At 44.9% G+C, this 23,178-nt stretch overlaps 1 protein-coding gene across 4 annotated transcripts in view; it reads left to right on the forward strand.

The window, feature by feature from the left end:
• The window catches only part of PDZD2 (PDZ domain containing 2), a 472,962-nt gene that overhangs the window by 156,750 nt on the left and 293,034 nt on the right, over positions 1-23,178 (forward strand). For all 4 annotated transcript variants that reach the window (XM_009208211.4, XM_009208214.4, XM_009208215.4 and 1 more), the window contains exon 2: positions 2,174-3,009. In XM_009208211.4, the coding sequence (XP_009206475.2) occupies positions 2,534-3,009 (476 nt within the window). In that variant the 5' untranslated portion in view covers positions 2,174-2,533. The remainder of the gene's footprint in view (positions 1-2,173; positions 3,010-23,178) is intronic.

Consider the following 23,178-nt stretch of genomic DNA (forward strand, 5'->3'; position numbering starts at 1 on the left):
TTATGTATCTCCCCACTAGACTATGAATTCCTTCAAGGCAAGGAATTTGCCTTATCACTGGTATATAACCAGTGCCAAGTTCAAGGACTTGATAAATGTTCGATAAATACTTGCTGAATAAATCAAATGAATGCAAATTGACACCAGGAAAACATTTCCTACTACTCTTCAGTTTGGTTTTCCTTAATCAGACTTATTTAAATAGCATCTTGCACAAGATATTTACTGGTTTTTTGTTTGTTTGTTTGTTTGTTTTGAGACAGAGTCTGGCTCTGTCGCCCAGGCTGGAGTGCAGTGGCACTATCTCGGCTCACTGCAAGCTCCGCCTCCCGGGTTCACACCATTCTCCTGCCTCAGCCTCCCGAGTAGCTGGGACTACAGGCACCCGCCACCATGCCCAGCTCTTTTTTTTTTTTTTGTATTTTTAGTAGAGACGGGGTTTCACCGTGTTAGCCAGGATGGTCTCGATCCCCTGACCTCGTGATCCTCCCGCCTCAGCCTCCCAAAGTGCTGGGATTACAGGCGTGAGCCACTGCGCCTGGCCTGGTATTTACCGTTTTTATATGTAGGGAGCCATCTAAACTGTGACTAACATCTTGAATCACAGGCTGTTAAGATTTTAATGTAAAGGATCTTTTAAAATGTCTTATAAATTATTGGGAATCTATGATGTGGTAGGTGCTGTGTTGGCATAGTGAATATATTGATGGATAAGACGGTGACCACCCTGGTCAACATGGTGAAACCCTATCTGGGATTACAGGTGCCTGGGATTATAGGCGCCTGCCACCACACCCAGCTAGTTTTTGTATTTTTAGTAGAGACGGGGTTTCACCATGTTGGCCAGACTGGTCTCCAACTCCTGACGTTGTGATCCTCCCGCCTCACCCTCCCAAAGTGCTAGGATTACAGAAGTGAACCACCGCACCCAGCCTTGCATTTCTTTTTAACAACTATGTGATTATATAGATATTTGCTAAGCTTTTGATTTATTTGGAACTAATTAATAGCTGGCACTCAAGTTCTTTGGAAACTGAAAGCACGCTATATTGGAAATTTCTTTTTGGTTACTGAGTAATAAGGTCATTTATTATTGACATGGCTTCTGACACCTCTCCCATGCATTATTATTCCTTGTTAAATCACTTCCTGAGAAGGCTGGAGAGTGTTTTCCACCTTAGATGGCACAGTTTATATTGACTTTCTCTGGGAGAATGCGAAGTTCAGAGAAGAGCGTGAAAGGGATCATTTTTCTATGTTTATGGAGAATGGAGGTGAAATTTTTCTTTGGTGGAGAAGGCGAGTTGGCAGTAGAATTCAATTAACCTTTCACTGGAGACCTAATGTGTGCCAGGCACTGTGCAGAATTCAGAGGGAGTATGAGGCTCTAGCTCTGGTGGGAGCCACTGGCCCTGCTATCTGCTGACTGGTGTCACCACTGTATTCAATGTGTTTAAAAGCAAGGCAAAGAAGGCACCTGTCTTCCCATCCAGGCGTTAGTAACATTTTTCTGGAGGGGATGGCTTTTAGGTTGGCCTGAAAATAAGTCAGTTTTAACCATTTACCAAAGGAAATGGAGAGAGGAGACTAAAATCTGGGCTGCAAAGAGCCGGACTTCCCTCCGAATCTACGGGATGGTGAAGTTTAGGAATGGTGTTGCCCTGGGACGGAGGCGGGATCTCTCCCTGGTGTTGATCGGATCTTTCTTCTCTGGGTAGTGTTGTCAGAACATATTTCTGGAATGGAGAGCCCTCCTGTGTATGCTGCTGGGCTGACCAAGGCAAATCAACATAGATTTTCATTTTCTAGGAGTGTAAGATTTTAAATATATGCAGATCCTTCCACAGCCTTCCATGGGGTCTTGTCACACAGCCTCCTGGTTGGATGTGAGTTTGATGGTATACTGGTGGGGGTTGTCTTGGCACAAGTCATCTGGTTCCTCTGCTGATCCGGGAAACTTCCTGGAGAAGGCCAGTGTTCCAGAGACGTCTGTCTGGGAGAGAGCCACATGGGGGAATGAGGAGGCGTTAGGTTCTATGTTAGGTGTTAGGGTTTGTGCTTGGTGCCTGAAAAGTACACATGGTCCTTCTGTAACACAGGAGGCTATGTTTTCTAGGTGAGAAGGCTCACTGTTGTAACTGGAGCTTTTTGTTTTTTCCTCTTCCTATCCCAGGTGTGAATGAGCCGAGGGAAGGACACACGGCCACTGCTGGAGGGATCCTCCATTCCTGTGTCACTTGCATGGGTCCTGCTGTGAAATGAACCCAGCAGGGACTTGCTGGACACTTCCTTCCTTCCCTCGTTGAGCGCTCCAGCGCCATTGTTCCACAGTTGTTCTAACTGGGTCCTGTCTTCCTCCTGCCAAGGCAAACAGCATAGTCTCGAGTAGGTGTCCCTAGGCTCATCTGCCAGCCTGAACATGAACACAGGCAAAGCTGATGATGGCCAGGGATCCCAGGGGACGTGGGGCCCTGTGGGGTCCGGCCCCCAGGAGCAGGACCTCTCATGATGCTGGTGTCTGGGAGTGAGCACCATGCCCATCACCCAGGACAATGCCGTGCTGCACCTGCCCCTCCTCTACCAGTGGCTGCAGAACAGCCTGCAGGAGGGTGGGGACGGGCCGGAGCAGCGGCTCTGCCAGGCGGCCATCCAGAAGCTGCAGGAGTACATCCAACTGAACTTTGCTGTGGATGAGAGTACGGTCCCACCTGATCACAGCCCCCCCGAAATGGAGATCTGTACTGTGTACCTCACCAAGGAGCTGGGGGACACAGAGACTGTGGGCCTCAGTTTTGGGAACATCCCTGTTTTCGGGGACTATGGTGACAAGCGCAGAGGGGGCAAGAAGAGGAAAACCCACCAGGGTCCTGTGCTGGATGTGGGCTGCATCTGGGTGACAGAGCTGAGGAAGAACAGCCCAGCAGGGAAGAGTGGGAAGGTCCGACTGCGGGATGAGATCCTCTCGCTGAATGGGCAGCTGATGGTTGGAGTTGATGTCAGTGGGGCCAGGTAAGTAGGGGGAATGCCTGCTGGCACGGGGGCTGGACACAGGAACCCGGTGGTTCCCAGATGCCTGATGTGCAGATCTGCAGCTACAGAGGTTTATGAGTCCTGCCAGTAAGAAGCTGATGTCGTAAGAAATGTCTCATTTAAACCTCCTCATCCATTCAACAGAGCATCACATCTTCCATTGGAGCACCAAAGGCTGGGTCTTGGATGTGTTTTCATCTGCCTGTCCCATGTCACCTTAGTCCCAGCAACCATGAGGCTCCCAGACTCACGATCCTGAAGCCCCACCCTGGAAGATCCACTTGGATCTTATCTGAATGTTTGTTGAATACTCTGGAGCATATTTCTGTTTTCTATTTCGTATTTCTGGCCACCCATCACCATATTAAGTTATTGGACTGTCTTGGTGTTTCCCAGGTGAATCGGGGAACAAGACCCCAAGGGCCCCAAGACCATTCTCAGGTTCAGTGATTAACTAGGACTCACATACTCAGAAAAGCAGTCATATTTCTAGTTCTAATTCATGACACTGAAAGGATACAGATAAACATCAGCAAATGTAAAAGACACAGAGAGTAGAGTCCAAGAGCCCAGGCAGAAGCTTCCAGTTGTCTCTCCCAGTGGAGTTGTGCAGACAGTGCTCGGTTCTCCCAGCAGTGATGTTTGATGCCAACCAGGGATGCTCACTCGAATCTTGGTGTCCAAGGTTTTTTCTTGGGAGTGGGTCATATAAGCATGGAGTACCTGTGTGGTTGACCTTAGCTACTCCTCTCCAGTCTCTCCAGAGGTCAAACTAATGCCACATGACCCAAGTCTTCTGCCATAAGTCGGTTTCTTAGCATAAACTCTCTGGCAAGGCCAAATACCCCCAGGTATACAAAGACACTCTTGTCAAGCAGGATATTCTAAGGGGTTAGATCTTATCTCCCAGGAGCCAGTCCTTTCTTTGGAATGCACATGGTCTCAATAACCAACCCCTGGTGAGTTAACCCTTCGCTACACATCAGGGTTTTCATGATAGGTATATAGGAAAGAGATGGGAAAGAGAATTTGAGGATATTCTGAGTGAGATCCATGTCAAGCTTTCAGGGGCTCCTGGGAGTAAGGCTCCTATGTCCTAGAAGGAGAGAGTGGCCACCTTGAGAAACGTAGTGACCTTTGGATGATGGAGACATCTCATCCAAGGCGACTCTGCAAGGAGAGAACCAGAGCAGAAATACCTTGACCCTAATCTTCACCCTCCCTCCAGTGTCAGAGCCTCCCATCAGTGGAAACCAGCCAGAAGCCAGGGACAGGGGAGTCCATTGATTTGTCTATATGTGTCAGTGCCCTGGTGCAAAGTGCAGGGTGGAGAAGAATGGAGATTGGATGTGGAGGGTCAACAAGAAGTCATCGGGCACATACAACATGGTCCAAATTCAAATGATCCAGTACATGGAAAGGACATAGCACAGAGCTGGCTGGGAGGTGTGAGGACTTTTGCAGTGGACACTCTCACCAGTATTTCCTTTGGTTTGCCCCTTCAACTGCAGAGATGCTTTTAGCCAATGGCTAGGTGCCTGACTGGCCGTTACTGGGAAAAGCCACTCATTTTCAAGGAGGGATGAAATGATTTTATTTGGGATTAGAGATTGTTCTCAGAAAAGGAGCAAGGCTGACTACCACCAGACTCAAGGTGCTACAGGGAGTTGACAGAGTGACTCAGGTTCCTGGAGGCTGGGTCCAGGCTTAGAAGTGGGGATTGCCATGGAGCTGGAGATAGTCCTTTGAAAGTGGTCCCTAAGAGTCCCTACCGTTTACAGCTATCTGGTTGGAAAGAAGCTGATTTGGATAGAGAGGTAGAAGGAAGATCAGGGAGGGGCCCTCCAGCAGGAGGACGAAGTAGTCAGGAGCTCCAGCTCCAGAAGAGATAACTGGGGCTGCCTCCTTGGGTTCCCTTTACTAGCTGGTTGATCTTGGGAAAATTATACCTCTTAGCCTCAGATTCCCCATCTGTGAAGTGGGAATCTTAAGACTATTGATGCCAATGACTAAATGATGAAATAGAACATATAAAGGGGTTAGCACTATGTCTAGTAAGTAGTACTCTATACGTATTAATATCATCATTACTACCATAATGGAGAGTGTTTGGGAGTTGCTGGAACCTTTGGGAGGCAAAGTTTTCTTTCCCAGCCTCTGAAAACCTATCTACCCCTGGGATGAGATGACTTTCCAGCTACCAATGGAGGATTCCTTGATGTTTTCATTCACTTGTTAGGGGAGTGATAGGATGATGCCCAGTTTTGCAAAGAAAGAAGATTAAGAAGAATAGAAGGGTGACAGGCCAGGGTCATGACAGAAGGTGGAACGTAGAACTAGAATCTTTATTGAAGCTCTGAAGAAGGATCACATGTGTTGTGACGGAGGGAGCAGTGGACTAGCTTTGGGATTCCAGGTTCTCTCCAAGGTCTTCTAGCAACTAGCTTTGAGACCCTGGGTAAGTTTGTTGGGATGGTGGTATTGGGGTGGGAGGGAGGTTCGCTGTAGCTGCCTATGCTGAAATACTAGGGGTGAATCTGTGAAACACTTTTTTATCTGTCTGGGCTAGTATTGTTGTTCCAGAAGCCCACACAGGTTTAGCGGTGTTCCTGTGATGCCACAGTGATAACTGACAGAGCCGAGGCTCAGGCTCTGTCTCTGACTCCCAGCCGAATGTCCGATTTGGTGCACCACTCCACTTCTGGGCACTCCGAAAGAGATGCTTGGATGGGTGTGGCCTGTTGGTATCTGGACTCAAATGGCTGAAGTTGAGGAGCTTAGGAAATAGGAATAGGAGAAAATGTCAGGGAATAGACCAGTGGGATTCATAGTTGTTGCAACTGGCTGTTCCATAACATACTTGAGATTTGTTTTAATCACGTATGGTAAGAGACAGACATGGAAATGGCCGTCACGAAGTCTGAGATCTGTAGAAACAGGAGGCATACCACACCACACAGGGCTACACAGGGCAGTGCAGGGGTCAGTGAGGAGGCAGAGAAGAGAGAGGACAGCATGGCCCAGAGCCTTTATTTTACTTTTTATTTTTTTGTTACAGACAGCATCTTACTCTTATCACCCAGGCTGGAGTGCAGAGCCACAATCATAGCTCACTGCAGCCTTGAACTCCTGGGCTCAGAGGATCCTCCCACCTTAGCCTCTCTGGTAACTATGTCTACAGGTGTGCACCACTGCATCTGGCTTTTCTTTTTTTTCTTTTTTTGTAGAGATGGTACCTTACTATGTTGCCCAGGCTGGTCTCAAACTCCTGACCTCAAGTGATCCCCCCACGTCATCCTCCAAAAGTGTTAGGATTACAGGTGTGAACCACTGCACCCAGCTCCATAGGCTTTTTGGAGGTTTTCATGGGAAGGAACAGAGGAGGCAGGGTAGGTGGCTGCGTGTGCTTAGGATTGGATAGTTTGAATAATTTCAGTAGGCTCCCGACTATATGGGTGGTCCTTAGTTGTCCAGATGTCTGGCCCTGGAGTGATCTGAGGCAGGGAGGATATTGGCTTGGTGTGTGAGTTTGATAAAGGAGATAATTGGGTATGGCTCTGGGTTGGTTGGTTTGTATGTTAAAGCTCTATTCACAAGGGAGTCCTCTGCTATCTCTAGGAATCAGCTACTCTTGGGAGGGGCAGCCTGTCCATGATCAAGACTCCAAATGTCAGAGCATCAAGAATACAGAAAATAGGGGCAAGGTAGCTCACGCCTGTAATCTCAGCACTTCGGGAGCCCGAGACGGGAAGATTGCTTGTGCCCAGGGGTTCAAGACCAGCCTGGGCAACATGGCAAGGCCCCATCTCTAAAAAAAAAAAGAAAAAAATGTAATTAGCTGGGCATGGTAGTGCACACCTGTAGTCCCAGCTACTCGAGAGGCTGAGGTGGGAGGATTGCTTAAGCCCAGGAGGTCGAGGCTGCAGTGAGCCATGTTTGCACCACTGTACTCCAGCCTGGGTAACACGGCAAGACCCTGCCTCCAAAAAAAAAAAAAAAAAAAGGATACAGAAAATAAGAACATATAATGAAAACATTGGGCTTCTGGAAACCTTCCACAGCTGAGGAAGTAAAATCTTGTTTAGTGGTCAACAGTCATGACTTTGAAGTTCCTTTCTGTGTTGATGCAGCCGTGTGTGTGCTAGACGATGAAAAGCCAGGTGAAAGAGGGTATATCCTGAAGCCACTGAGATGTAGTGGTAGGAGAAGGGGGAAGGCCAAGACCTATTGCTTGGTCTTCATGAAAGAGAGCTTGAAATTGAATCAAGTAATGAGGCACGGAATCCTCAAGTCCTGGGCTCCGTTTGCCTCATAACAATCAAGGAGTTAACAAGACAGACTAGCTTGATTTTTCACTCCCTAGTTCTCTTGAATAATTGCAAGAATTACCATTTATTGAGCAGTTTCTACGGTAGAGGATGTCTGCCAGGCACTATCTCATTTAATAGCGACCACACTTCCATAAAGGACAGCCTTTGATGAGAAACCTTGGCTGTATATGACTTGCCCACGGTCACCTAAGTAAGAAGCAAAAGCAGATTTGAACGCAAGTCCTTCTGGCTCCATTGTCTGTATTCCTAACCACTGCGTTGTACTAGCTCAACTTCTGCACCAGATCTGTACTTTGATCCTTGTGCGATCTGGTGCATCATTTCATGGATGGTTTAGATCTTCATAAAATACCTCCTCAGTATAATCGCAGACACCAGGGAAGAAAATGACTTATGAAGAAGAACAAACTATAAAGCTTATTTTCTACCTACCCAAACTGACAAGGAAAACAAGCCCCCTGCCTCATCTTATGCAAGCAAGTCCGGCCAGGCGTGGTGGCTCATGCCTATAATCCCATCACTTCGGGAGGCTGAGGCGGGTTGGTCACCTGAAGTCAGGAGTTTGAGACCAGTCTGGCTAACATGGCAAAACCCTGCCTCTACTAAAAATACAAAAAATTAGCCAGGTGGCACATATCTGTAATCCCAGCTACTCGGGAGGCTCAGGCAGGAGAATCACTTGAACCCAGGAGGTGGATGTTGCAGTGAGCCGAGATTGCACCGCCATTGCACTCCAGCCTGGGCAACAGAGCAAGACTCTATCTCAAAATAAATAAAATAAAACAAAAGGAAGCCCAATTGTAATATAGGCTCCTTTTGGCAAACTTAGCTCTAGGCAGAGCTTCAGGACTAGAAGCACTTTGCAATTTAGGTAGTAGGGAGTTGAAAGTATTTTGAATGTTCTCAAAATGTTCCTTGTCACTCTTCGACTGTTTCCTTCAGTGCTAAATTTTCCCACCTACCTATGTGAATTTTGTCTTAAAAAGTGATAAGTAGAAATTAAGAGTTCTGTAGAGACCCCAGTGTACCTCTCTGCCCCCAAGCAAATGGTTCCTCGGTTGATGGTTGCCTGTTCACTCTTACTTGTAAGCAGTGGGTTTCAGGGGTCAACACACCAACTTACCTTCCAGCATGATAAATGGTCCATACTAGCATGTACGGCCTGTCATATGTGGCACTCTCTTGCAGTCTGTTCTGCTCCCTGTCTGGAGTTTGATTTTGAATTCGAAACGACCTTAGATGATGTTACGGGTTGAATTATGTCCCCTCAAAATTCATATGTTGAAGTCCTAGCCCCCAGAATATGACCTTATTTAGAAATAGGATCATTGCAGGAATAGTTAGTTAAGATGAGGTCCTACCAGAGTAGGTTGGCTCCTATTCCAGGATAACTGTTGTCTTTATAAAAAGGGCATATTCGGACACAGACTCGCACAGGAGTAACACCATGTGTGATTGGAGTTCTGCTGCTGAAAGCCAAGGAACAACCAGAAGCTAGAAGAGAGGCTTGGTACAGACCCTTTCCTAGCCTCTCCAAACTAGGGGAGCTTGGCCCTGCTGACACCTTGAGCTCCAGCGTCTCACCTTTAGAACTGTGACACAGTAAGTCCCTGTTGCTTAAGCCTCCTGTGGTCACCCTAGAAAACTACTAGTAGAGGTGACATTTTGTCCCTGTCATCTTATAGGAGTCCATTTTTCAGATGATTTCCTCCCTGACACTGGACACTTTAGAGCACTGTGGATGTTTTTTTGATGAGGACACTCTGAGAACCATGTGTGTGTTAAGTGTGAAAGGAGCAGTTACAATATGTGGAAGATGAGGTCATGATTTGCTTATTTCAAAAGTTAGTTTAGGGTCGATTTGGAATGTCCATCCTTGGAGAAAGAACAAAAAATTCAAGGCCATGGGTTGACAGACCTTCTGTACCCCAGACCTGGTTTAGAGCCTAAACCTGTGACTGCCTCCCAATTACAGACCCCATTCCTGATTCCTACCTTCTCACTGGCTGACACTCCTGATCCCTAGTAACCCTGGGAAGCCTTCATTCTTTTGAGTGGTAGCAGCTTCCTCCTGGTGGGAACTTCTAGAGAACTTTCTGGGAAGGGGAGGTATTCGTGGTGTTTGATGTCACGTGCCCCATCTTGAAGGCATAGCTGATAACTCATAGAGGAAAGTTTTTGTTTGTGAGCTCCATCACATCTACTCTGGGGACTTTCTGGAATGTTCTACTTACTTGTTTGGTGCAGGGAGAACTGGGAAGGTTTTCTAGATTCGTTCCTACAAAGGAATACTTTGTAACTCCAGTCACTCCCTAGCTTTCTATAAGTAAGCCAGATCTGTTCCCTAAGGACAGATTGTTCCAAATTGGTCACAAAATATGGAATTAATTAAAACAAAACCCACACACCAAAACAGAAACAAATGTCTTTTCTGAAAAGTAAATCTTTTCACTTAAAATGCATTTTTGCAGAATGTAAACTTTGGGCGTCTTTGTATTTTTTTTTTTTAAGGCAGAGTTTCACTCTTGTTGCCCAGGCTGGAGTGCAATGGCGCGATCTCGACTCACTGCAACCTCTGCCTCCCGGGTTTAAGTGATTCTGCTGCCTCAGCCTCCCGAGTAGCTGGAATTACAAGCGTCTGCCACCACGCCCGGCTAATTTTTTGTAGTTTTAGTAGAGACGGGGTTTCACCATGTTGGCCAGGCTGGTCTTGAACCTCTGACCTCAGGTGATCCACCCGCCTCAGCCTCCCAAAGTGCTAGGATTACAGGCATGAGCCACTGCACCTGGCCATCTTTGTACATTAATAAATGTGAGCACAGCACAGTGCAAAGAACGCGGGCCTCGGAGAGGTGAGTCTGGCTTCTGGACCCACTTACTGACTGTGTGATGGGGGCAGTTGACCTCAGCCACAGGCTGTTGCTGCTATTTCTGTAAAAGGATTGTTGAGTGGATGACAGATGATTTACCTAATGTACTGAATACAGCATCTGGCACATGGTAGATGTTCAGCCAGAGGTAACTTTTAACACCCACCCCATCAGCCTCAGGCAACCTGGACCCAGAGCACAGCGTACACCTGAGAAAATCCCTTTGAGTTTGAGGGAAAGAGAAGAGCCTCAAACTCTGCCCTTTCACTCCACAGGGAAGACAGAGAATAATCTTTGGTCCAGACACTGGGGTTCATTCCAATACTGAGCGAGTGGCGTGGCACGGGGAGCCACCATTTGGAAGGGGTGCTGGCACATGCAAGAACCGGGTCCCGGAGGCTGCAGAGACTGACGGCACCTTTGAGTTCCTGGAGTGTGAGAAGTCTGTGTGGTCCCAGAAGAGGGGCCAGGATGCTGGGCTGGCAGGAGGGGGCTGGAGGGCTCAGGGCGACAGACCAATTGGTACAGAAGTATGACATGCTGTGAGGACAGTGGAATGTCAGCCCTAGTCAGAAGTCACCTTCAGCACAGTACCCGCTTCCTTGAACTTGTATGTAAAATTAAATTTAGGGTTGTTGCAAGCTTAGACTCTGGTTACCCGTGGCAACCTTGAGTTCTGTCTGGATTCTAGCAGATTTTAAACAGTGTCAGGAGGCTGCTAGAAGATGTTACTTGGAGAAATGACTGCAGGTAGTGATGTAGGTAGGAGATGGTAGAGAGAAAGAATTGCCAATTATAGCTTGATACTGTAGTCTCTGGGGACATGTAGCATAAGGGTCCTGCCTACCTGAATATGCCCAGAGGTGCCTGATGCTCTATGCAGGACTGGATATACAGTAAGAGGTCATCATCACAATGACTTAGAGACATTAAGGAAAGGTGAAATTATACTCAGCTTGCTGTGTAAAAAGCCAGAGAAGCATGTAATACACTTTAGAAAGATTTCCCTTACAGGTTAAAAGGAAAACAAGTTTCAGCATTTAAAATTCAATTATGTGGAAAACTTGCCATGTGGAACAGCCCATTCCCCAAGGATGAAGTGTAAATGAAGCATTACGGACGGTTTGTTCGTGACCCGCTTCATTCCTGACCCGCTTCATTCCTTCAGACTGCTGCTCCACGTGCTGTTTCACTCGAAGACTTGGTTTCTGGAAGGTTTTCCAGGGTTCATTCAAGTCCTGTTTTCTTATTGTACCCAAGTGGAAACTGAGGCTTCAGGAGGTGGTTTCCTGGGGTCAAGTATCATCTTAGAGAAGTCCGAGGCCTGGAATTCATGCCCTCTGACTCAAATTCTAGAGCTTTTTCTTTAACATCATAAATAACAACTAATGAGGCCGGGCGCAGTGGCTCAATGCCTGTAATGCCAGCAGTTTGGGAAGTCGAGGTGGGTGGATCACTTGAGGTCAGGAGTTCAAAAGCAGCCTGGCCAACATAGTGAAACCCCATCTCTACTAAAAATACAAAAAATTAGCTGGGCATGGTAGCACACGCACTTGTAGTCCCTGCTACTCAGGAGACTGAGGCAGGAGAATTGCTTGAACCAGGAGGTGGAGGTTGCAGTGAGCCGAGATTGCACCACTGCACTCCAGCCTGGGCAACAGAGCAAGACTCATCTCAAAAAATAATAATAATAATAAAAATAACTAATGAAATTAGGATTGTTTTTTAACAGTTTATGATTTACATAAAAACATAAAGTATCTATGAGTGTAGCTTATAGCTGCCTCCTAAGAGTGTGGTGATGGCCATTGGAGAGGATGGTGGGAGCTTGCTTTCCTCACCTCTTAGGAGTGACATCTGACAAGCTGTGAGGATCTGAGGGCCGTCGCCTGCCATCTTGTGGTTGAAATCGAGCAAAGTGAGAGAAAAGTGCTGGGAGCTCCAGTCCAGTTTATTATTCACAGGCTGTGTGTGTTTCACCGCTGTGCTGTTCTGCTGATGTTTTCGGCCTTCAGAACTCTCTCTTGAATGGCAGCATCTGAGCTATCCTCTCCTCTCTGTGACTGGTGTTTTTTCCTGTGGTCCCTTCACACACACAGCCTCAGCCCTCAGGCACCGTGTTAATGAATGAGGAGCTGATCTGAGAAATCGCCTGTGCTAAGCTCTTCATGATGGATGACAGAGGGGAGTTTTTCGTCCCCAGTTTCTCTAACTGTAGCCTGGAATCAGAAGCCTTTTAAGGAAAGAGTGAGTGAGCAGCAAGACAATTTCCAACACTACAATGGCCCGTGGGGTGAGTTCTTTCAGAAAACTGGCAAGCTTGGCCACACCCTCCGTCGCAGCCCACAGCTCATTGTTGAAAGCCACATGCACAGCTGCTTTTCAGGGTCCACTTGTTTTTATGAGGGAAGAGATTCCATAAAAGGAGCGACTTGCCATCATTTAAAGGGGGTTGAGGTTTCAGAGCCAGATCCAGAGATGCTCTTTAATTTTATCCCAGTGACCTGCTCCTCCTCTGGTACCCTGGTCACAACCTTTCTGACTGGGAGCAGCGCAGCCCCTGGGTGATTAACTGCAGCCATGGAAGATGGAAAACCCAAATACCCACGTAAGACACTCGCTCTTAGACTCTTAGCACTACTTTCGGAAATTGTAATGGTTGTTGTAAACCATACAGAGAAGAAAGATAAAAGCATTTTAGTGTAGTTATAGTGTTACTGGTCTAACTTCATACCTTTCTATTTATGGGCACCCCCTGGGCCATTTTCAGCAATCCTGACTTCTACTTTATCTTTTGTGTCCAGGTACTAAGTAAGTTATGAACATTTTTATTCTCTCATTTTGAGCACCAAATGCCCTCAAATAACTCTCGGGTTTTTTTTTTTTTTTTTTTTTCTGCCTCCAAAGGTTTTTGAACTTCAAGCTTTGGCACCTGTTTGGCCCTTGGCCCTCTCTTAGTTACTGTGGAAGCAGAGGCAGGTAACCAACTGCAATGTGCAGGCGAGCCATTCCTAATGAACTCCACTCCCATTCCACCTGGGTTTGCAAAGTACAGAAACGAACAGACTTGCGCTCGCATCTTTTGGTGTTGGAGGGCACCAATAACAAAAGGGGACCTCTTGCTGGAGGACAACAATATCTGCTATTTAAGGACCCAAATATATAACTCTTTTGTACAATGTAAAATGAAGCAAAGCTTTTAAACAGTTATATAGATTTCTTCATAGGATTCTTTGAGATGTGATCTTTCTCCAAAAATTTTGAGGATGAGAGTTTGTTACACTGTGTTTAAAATGTTCTGAAGCTCTGATACTAGTGGCCTTTTTATTTTTTATTTTGAGACAAAGTCTCGCTCTGTCGCCTAGGCTGGACAAAACACAATGGCACAATCTAGGTTGACTCACTGCAACCTCTGCCTCCTGGGTTCAAGCGATTCTTCTGCCTCCAACTCCCAAGTAGCTGGGACTAAAGGTGCACACCATGCCCGGCTAATTATTTTGTATTTTTAGTGGGACACAGCTTCATCATGTTGGCCAGACTGGTCTCGAGCCCCTGACCTCAAGTGATCCACCCACCTCAGCCTCCCGAAGTGCTGCTGGTGTTATAACTTGGAATAACAATGTTGAATTGTATGGAGCAACAATGTTGAATTGTATGGATCTCTTATCTTTGAGTCACAGAAACTTGGATGCCAGGGCTGCAGGGATGGTATAATAGCTGACTCATCCTTCAGGTCCCTAATTCAGGGCTCTTTGTTCACCAAAGAAAAGATGATTCTATGATTTGCAATGTCTCTTTGACTTAAATTTAGCCATTTCCTTTTTGGGAGGAAGGCTGGGCTAGTTCCGTAGCTGAAGTGCGTGTGTCCTCAGCCCTTAGACTGGACTATAAGGTTAGTCAGTTTAAATGGGGCTGGAATTTATTAAGAAACTTTTGACTTTGGGAATCACAGATGTATCCTCACAAATATCCCTGAAAGGAGGCCTGAACTATTGTGGGGGCGAGGGGAGTGGATAGCCTTAAAAATTCAGGCTCTAGCCAGGCAGGGTGGCTCATGCCTGTAATCTCAGCACTTTTGGAGGCCAAGGCAGGTGGATCACTTGAGGTCAGGAGTTGGAGACCAACCTGGCCAACACAGTGAAACCCCGTCTCTACTAAAAATATAAAATTTAGCCGGGCATGGTGGTGCGTGCCTGTAGTCCCAGCTACTTGGGAGGCTGAGACAGGAAAATTGCATGAACCCAGGAGGTGGAAGTTGCAGTGAGCTGAGATCCGGCCACTGCACTCCAGCCTGGGCGACAGAGAGCGAGACTCCGTCTCAAAAAATAAAATAAAATAAATAAAATTAAATAAGTAAATATTCAAGCTCTGTTAAGTACCGGTCTCTGTTAAATGCCATGGCAAGTCTGGGTTTTTCCCTGACTCAAGGGTTTTATTTAGTGCAGATATCCATTCCTGTGAAGTCCTCATCGGAACCAGTGGAATGGGCAGAAAGAACTTACATAGAAGTCACCAGAAAATAGTTCATGCTCTAGAATGGTGGCTGCTAAGGTGAGAAGCCTGAGAAGATCCATGGGTAAGAGGAAAAATTATCAGCATCCCAAGATATTTTTTATCTTTAAAAAAAATTGAGTTTGACCAATAATTTAGATATGGATTGACACTGGCTTCCTTGTTCAATCTGAATGTCAGAGAGTCCCATTTTCTGTGTCGTCTATGACATATCCTGAGGGAAGGGGGGAAGGTCCACAAAGGCCCCCTCACTGGTAATTCACCACTCCTTTTTTTTTTTCTGTCACCCAGGCTGGAGTGCAGTGAAAAAATCAAAGCTCACTGCAGCCTTGAACTCCTGTGCTCAAGCAATCCACCTATCTCAGCCTCTCAAGTAGCTGGGACTACAGGTGTGAACCATAGTGCTTGGCCCGTTTAATCCACTATAGGCTTATGTCAAGGGACTGGAGTTTATATACGCTCACTTGATGAAGTGGGTTTACGGATTAAATTATTTTGTTTTAACTGAGTTAACCTTTACCACATGGGCAGAAAAACTAAAGAAATTTCTTATTTTTAATATACAGAGATGAGGGTCCCACTATGTTGTCCAGGCTGGTCCCAAATTCTTGGCCTCAGGGGATCCTCCCACCCCAGCCTCCCAAAGTGCTAGTGTTACTGGAGTGAGTCACTGCTCCCAGCCTAAAAATAATTAATGCAGGTGTAAGCAGACAATAAGAAATGACAAGGTTAACACTTCTTTTCCTGCTACCATGTGCTAATTATGAAGTAAAACAGTGACAATCTATGTAGACTGAGAAGTCAGACAAAAACATAAAATTCGTCAGGAGACTATGTGAAATACAAACTTACAACCATTAGCATTAAAGAAAAACCTGATCCTAAGCATAGATTGTGCCTTATGGTAATACTTGATGATATGAGACCATCATAATTAGCAAGATATTTAAAATCTAACTATTCACAACATGAATACAAATAGTTTAAAATGTTTTAGCGGTGTTTAAAATTACGCATTACCAAATCTAGTCCGGGATTCTAGTAAACTGAATATTTAAGAGCCTGTTTTGAGGGTTTTAAAAAATATAATTGCTTAAGGCAAAAACTACATACCAGTAGAAAAACAGTCTTCCTGATGTGGTAAAAATAGCTAAAATAATGCATGGAAAACAATATAGCTACAAAATAGAACACACAGTTTTGTCAGCAAATTCTGATGCACAGACCCACAGATGTGGAAGATGCACAGAAATATTGCTGAAGTTTCGAAGAAAGAGTGTAGTGGAGGAGATCTGCTATGCAGTTGGACTTCAGTACTGCTGTTTCGCACATGTTCCAATTAAGAATATTCGCTTGATTCTGGCCAGGCACGGTGGCTCACGCCTGTAATCCAAGCACTTTGGGAGGTCGAGGTGGGCGGATCACTTGAGCCCAAGAGTTCGATACCAGCCAAGGCAACATGGTGAAACCCCATCCCTATTTTTGTAGAAACTTTTTAAATAAAAAAGATTTTTAAAAAAGAATATTTGCTTGTTTCTGTTTCAATAATAAAATAGACCTATTTATTTGTGAGGTCACTAGAAAATATGTATTTTACAAAATTCAATGACTTTGTTAGTTAAAACAACCCTTATGGGAAAATTATATCAGGTAACAGTAGCTTTAACTAGAATAAAAAGGAAGTCAGGATATCCCAATTACACTGATTTGAGTTTTACGAATTATATGTTGATGAAAAGAGTCAAACTTTGTAAAATATTTAGAGTTTTATTCTGAGCCAAATATGAGCGACCAAGGCCTGGGACATAACCTCAAGAGGTCCTGAAAACATGTGCCCAAAGTGGGTAGGTTACAGCCTGATTTTACACCTTTTAAGGGGATAGAAGTTACAGGCAGACATCAATCAATGTGGGGACAGCCTTCCAGGTCAAAGGTGGATTCAAAGATTTTCTGATTGACAATTGGTTGAAAGAGTTATTATCTAAAGACCTGGAATTAGGCCTGATGTGGTGGCTTACATGTAATCCCAGCACTTTGGGAGGCGAAGGCGGGTGGATCACCTGAGGTCAGGAGTTCGAGACCAGCCAGGCCAACATGGTGAAACCTCGTTTCCACTAAAAAAAATCAGCCAAGCAAGGTGGTGGGTGCGTGTAATCCCAGCAATTTGGGAGGCTGAGGCACAAGAATCGCTTGAACCTGGGAGTCAGAGATTGCAGTGAGCCAAGATTGTGCTACTGCACTCCTGCCTGGGTATCAAAGCAAGACTCCATCTAAAAAAAAGAAAAAGAAAGAAACAAAAAAAGACCTGGAATCAGTAGAAAGGAGTGTATGGGTTAAGATAGGGGGTTGTGGAGGCCAAAGTTCTTCCTATGTAGATGAAGCCTCCAGGTAGCAGGCTTCGGAGAGAATAGACAGCAAGGCCGGGGGTGGTGGCTCATGCCTGTAATCCCTACACTTTGGGAGGCTAAAGTGGGTGGATCACCCAAAATCAGGAGTTTGAGACAGGCCTGGCCAACATGATGAAACCCTGTCTCTACTAAAAATACAAAAAAAATTAATTGGACGTGGTGGCAGGCACCTGTAATCCCAGCTACTCAGGAGGCTGAGGCAAGAGAATCACTTGAACCCAGGAGACAGAGGTTTCAGTGAGCTAAGATCGTGCCACTGCACTCCAGCCTATGCAACAAGAGCAAAACTCCGTCTCAACAACAACAAAAAAAGATGGCAAATGTCTCTTATCAGATTGTAAAAGGTGCTAGACTCAGTTAAATCTCTCCTGGATCAGCAAAAGACCTAGGAAAGGAAGGGGATCCTTTATAGAATGTAGATTTTCCCCACAAGAGACAGCTTTGTGGGTCTGTTTCAAAATATGTCAGAGAGATATATTTTGGAATAAAATGCTTCAATTTCTTTCAGCGCCTGCTGTCTGTCATGTGATGCTATACTAGAGTCAGGTCAGCATCTGGTGTCTTACTGCTACAAAGAGTCTGTTTTGTCTGTCTTGAAGTCTCTTTATCTTAATGTTAATGCTGGTCTGTTGTGCCTGAATTCCAAAGGGAAGAAAATATAATGAGGCATGTCCTACGCCTTTTTGCCAATCATGGCCTGAACCAGTTTCTCAGGTTTACTTTGGATCCCCTTGGCCAAGAAGCAGGGCCCACTTAGCCAGTTGAAGGGCTTAGAATTTTATTTTTTGTTTACATACGAATGTATTAAATAATCACATGAACCCTGAAAATTTTTTAAAAACTTAAATGTGTAAATACATTTTTTTCTAATTTAGGCAAGGTTATAAAAAATAGGCCAACAGCATGAAATTGATTCAGCCATTTCATCCTATTGGCCTATTTCAGGGAATGATGATGAAAATATCTTACTACATAGAGGTTTGATGTTTATTTCTAAACGAAGCATTTATTAGAGTAATAGAACTTAAAGATGACTGGGATTGGGCTGGGCACAGTGGCTTACGCCTGTAATCCCAGCACTTTGGGAGGCTGAGGCGGGCAGATCACAAGGTCAGGATATCAGGACCATCCTGGCTAACACGGTGAAACCCCGTCTCTACTAAAAAATACAAAAAAAACTAGCCGGGCACGGTGGCGGGCACCTGTAGTCCCAGCTACTTGGGAGGCTGAGGTAGGAGAATGGTGTGAACCCGGGAGGCAGAGCGTGCAGTGAGCCGACATGGCACCACTGCACTCCAGCCTGGGCGATAGAGTGAGACTCCGCCTCAAAAAAAAAAAAAAAAAAAAATGACTGGGATTTTTCTTCTACGAAAAAGACAAGTGGTTCAAATTTGAGGACCTTATCTCTGAAGCCAAGTACAGTAGTTCCCAGTGGCCTCCTTCCTGGAGGCTATTTTTGCAAGGACAAACACATGTCTCTCCAAGGTAAAGATGACGTTGTAACAATAAATAAGAAAATAACTACTTTTTGAAAGAAAGCCATGCTATGCAAAGGGCAATTTCAATATGGATATTAGGAAATGTTTCCATAGTGATAAGACTTTTTTTTTTTTTAAATGTTAACATTTGCCAACAAAAAGTTTCAGATGCATCTTTAAAATCTTGAGAGCAAAATTTTATATTTTTAAACCTTCCAAAGAATTTTAGAGGAGCTATATGTTAAAAACTATTAAAAGTACAGTAACTTCAGAGTTTGCAAGAAAAACTTGACAAAGTCAATGCACAATTTCAACCAAAACCAAAGCACAGGTGGTGGATAGGGTTGGAAAATGATATTATGATTGATTAAATCATAATCAATGCCACTAACATATTTCTTCCATTTGAATCTGTGTATCCTTGTGAGGTATCTTCAGCTATGGCAGCTGTTAAAAGCAGCATCCAGGCCAGGAGCGGTGGCTCATGCCTGTAATTCCAGCACTTTGGAAGGCGGAGGCAGGCGGATCATGAGGTTAGGAAATCGAGACCATCCTGGCAAGGACGGTGAAACTCCGTCTCTACCAAAAATACAAAAAAAAAAAAATCAGCCGGGCGTGCTGGCAGACACCTGTAGTCCCAGTCACTCGGGAGGCTGAGGCAGGAGAATGGCGTGACCCGGGAGGCGGAGCTTGCAGTGAGCCAAGATCGCGCCACTGCACTCCAGTCTGGGTGACAGAACCAGACTCCATCTCAAAAAAAAAAAAACAAAAAAAAAAAAAACAGCCGCATCCAGCCTGGTGTGGTGGCTCACACCTGTAATCCCAGCACTTTGGGAGGCTGAGGTGGGCAGATTACTTGAGGTCAGGAGTTCAAGAGCAGCCTGGCCAACATGGTGAAACCCCATCTCTACTAAAAATACAAAAATTAGCCGGCGGTGGTGGTGGATCCCTGTAATCTCAGCTACTTGGGAGACTGAGGTGGGAGGATCCCTTGAACCCAGAGGCAGAGGCTGCAGTGAGCTGCGACTGCACCACTGCATTCCAGCCTGGGGAACAGAGGGAGACTCTGTCTCAAAAAAAAAAAAGAAAAAGTAGCAACTGTTTGTTATGAAATTACTTAAAGCTATACTTCTGGATTATCACATCCCAAAATGTTAAACCAAGTTTTTGAAAATCTTGAAGTATACTTAACTACATAGCTTTTAAAATATTAAGCACTTTAGGTTTATATATATATATATATATATATATATTTTTTTTTTTTTTTTTTTTTTAGACAGAGTCTCACTGTGTCACCCAGGCTGGAATGCAGTGGTGCAATCTCAGCTCACTGCAGCCTCTGCCTTCAGGTTCGAGTGATCCTCCCACCTCAGCCTCTCAAGTAGCTGGGATTACAAGTATGTACCTTCATGCCCGGCTAATTTTTGTATTTTTAGTAGAGACGAGGCTTCACCATGTTGGCCAGGCTGATCTTGAACTCCTGACCTCAAGTGATCCACTCGCCTCCGCCTTCCAAAGCGCTGGGATTATAAGCGTGAGCCACTGCACTCAGCCAAACTATCTTTTTAAAATAACTTTTTCATGTTTTATAATGCTTATAATATATTCACACAATAATATATGTATGCATTAAATAAATAAATACACATATATTGGGGATGCATGTTCAATTTTCTTTTCTTCCTTTTTTTTTTTTTTTTTTGAGATGGAGTCTAGCTCTGTTGCTAGGGCTGGAGTGCAGTGGCATTATCTCAACTCACTGCATCCTCGGCCTCCCGGGTTCAAGCAGTTCTCCTGCCTCAGCCTCCCAGGTAGCTGAGACTACAGGCGCATGCCACCACGTTTGGCTAATTTTTGTATTTTTAGTAGAGACAGGATTTTACCATGTTCGTAAGGCTGGTCTTGAATTCATGATCTCAGGTGATCCGCCTCCCTTGGCCTCCCAAAGTACTGGGATTATAAGTGTGAGCCACTGCACCTGGCCTTTTTTTGAGACAAGGTCTCTGTCTGTCACCTAAGCTGGAGTGCAATGGCACGATCATGACTCACTGCAGCCTCAACTTCCCGGACTCAGGTGATCCTCCCACCTCAGCCTCACGAGTAGCTGGGTCTACAGGTGCATGTCACCAGGCCTGGCTAATTTTTTGTATTTTTTTTAGAGACAGGGTTTCGCTATGTTGCCAAGGTTGGTCTTGAACTCCTGGGCTCAAGCAATCCACCTTCCTCAGTGGCCCAAAGTGTTGGGATTATAGGCGTGAGCCACCACACCCAGCCTCTCAATTTTCATTTTTTACTGACAGTCATGAAAAATCAAAATCTGAAAAGATGACTATCTCTCAAGTGGAGAGTTTAGCCCTGCCCTCCTAAGGAAGGTGTCTCTTTTGAGATCTACAGGATCTAGATGTCTCTCATCTACCCTGTGCCTGCCACCCATCCTCTCCAGAGAACTGATTTTCCTTGGGATCTGCAAACCAGACTTTCTTCTAACTCCTCCACCCCAGTTTCTCCTCTCTTGTTCTCTAGGTCTGACCCTTGAGTTCCCAAGGAGAGGAGTCAGTGTGTCCTGGCCAACTACCCTACCAGGCACAAATGCACTGGCACCTCTTGCTAAGTGCTTGCTCCCTGGACCATTTGCAAGCTCTCTGTGCTCATTCTTCTCCTGTTTATTCATTTTAGAACAACATGTTTATAATTCTATTAATTCCTCAGGTACCCCGTCTCTCCTCCCACACTAATTTTTATTTATTTCAATGGCAACATTAAAACAGCACTTTAAAGAAAAGAACAACTTGTGATTCGCCTACACTAATTCTCCATTAATTTAATTTTTCTATGTTAAGATCTAATCTGTGACCATGTGCCTACAGCTCTATCATGCTAACTCAACAGATACAATTTTTCTGTTTCCTTCTAATCTATGTTCATCTACAATATATATATTTTCAGACTACCTTTGTTGATCCTTTTCTTTGGAAAAGAAAGTTTTACCATGTGCTTGCAACAGAACGGAAGGACAGTGAGTGAGAAGTTTCCTCAGTTCAGACCTCCATTCTCTTGTCACTACCACCAGCTATACCCCAAGCCTCACTCTATTACCAGTATCTTTCCAATAATTCTCTAAGCATCTACAAGTATTTTGTGTTAACGTCTTTTTTACACAGTGGGGCACACGATCCACACTATTCTGAATCTTAACCTTTTTTCTTTAAATCTTAAAAACCCATCTTAGCACTTGTTTAAAATCAGAACATGTCACTTTGTCTCTCATTCTTTTTAACAGCTGTATAGTATCCCACTGGAGGTTTCTCATGTGATTTATTTGATCAGTCGCCAGCTAGTGGGTGTTTTTATTGTATAGTCTTTTTTGCTGTGTCCAGAATTCTGGGCTGGGTGCGGTGGCCCACACCTATAATCCCAGCACTTTGTGAGGCTGAGGTGGGTGGATCACCTGAGGTCAGGAATTCAAGACCAGCCTGATCAATATGGTAAAACCCTGTCTCTACTAAAAATACAAAAATTAGCTGCAAGTGGTGACATGCACCTGTAATCCCAGCTACTCAGGAGGTTGAGACAGGAGAATCGCTAGAACCTGGGAGGCTGAGGTTGCAGTGAGCCAGGATCATGCCACTGCACTCCAGCCTGGGCAAAAGAGTGAGACTCCGTCTCGAAAAAAACCAAAAAACTGCAATAAATTTTGTGTTCATATATCTTTGTGTATATGTATGAGTGTATGTAATGGATAAATTCCTAGAAGTGGGATCCTCAAATAAATCACATTTTAAATTTGTTATTCCTGTTGCAAATTGCTTTCCCTAAGAGATTATGCTAATTTGTATCCCCACTGACAATATACAAAAGTGCTGTTTTTCTCACAGCTTCACAAACACCGTAAGAATTACTTTGAATCATACTACTTGCAGAATTCTCTGTTAACCTTTTCATACCCACACAATGGGTAGGTTCAGTCACTTGACAGGTGACAGCCCAATGATGACAATGAAGGAGGATTTGGCAAGGGATTTTATTCCTTGCAACAAGTCAAGTAAGGAGAATACCAGGGATAGCTCCCAAAGCACTGCCTCCCCAAGCTGGGGGCTGGGTCCGGTCATGAGGTGTAACCTGATTGGATCTTGCAATGAGGTGATGCTGGGATACATGATATGACTGGATCTGACCATGGGGTGATGCCGGAGCTCGATCTGATTGGATTCTGGATCCTGCCATACAGTGTCCACTTCTTAATTCTGACCCACTCCTCAGCCCAGGCACTTAGGTTCTTCTGTGGTTGCAGGCTTGGTTCATCTAGGCATGCTGAGTTCATGTGACTTGAGGGTCCATGGCAAACAAAAAACAGCTCTTGATCTTTTTACATAAAAGTGGAACCAGATTGGTCTGGTGTGGCTACGCTTTTTCACTTAACACATCTGAACTCGAACTCGTTCCTCCTTATTAAGTGGTCTTAATAGGTATAATCATCACTGATAACTTAGGTAAGCATGTTCTTTCTGTCCTTGCCAGTTTGTCAGTGTTATACTTAACATGGCATTCA

This window comes from Papio anubis, chromosome 5 (genome assembly GCF_008728515.1).
Source record: "Papio anubis isolate 15944 chromosome 5, Panubis1.0, whole genome shotgun sequence".
In the NCBI taxonomy this organism is placed as follows: Eukaryota; Metazoa; Chordata; class Mammalia; order Primates; family Cercopithecidae; genus Papio; species Papio anubis.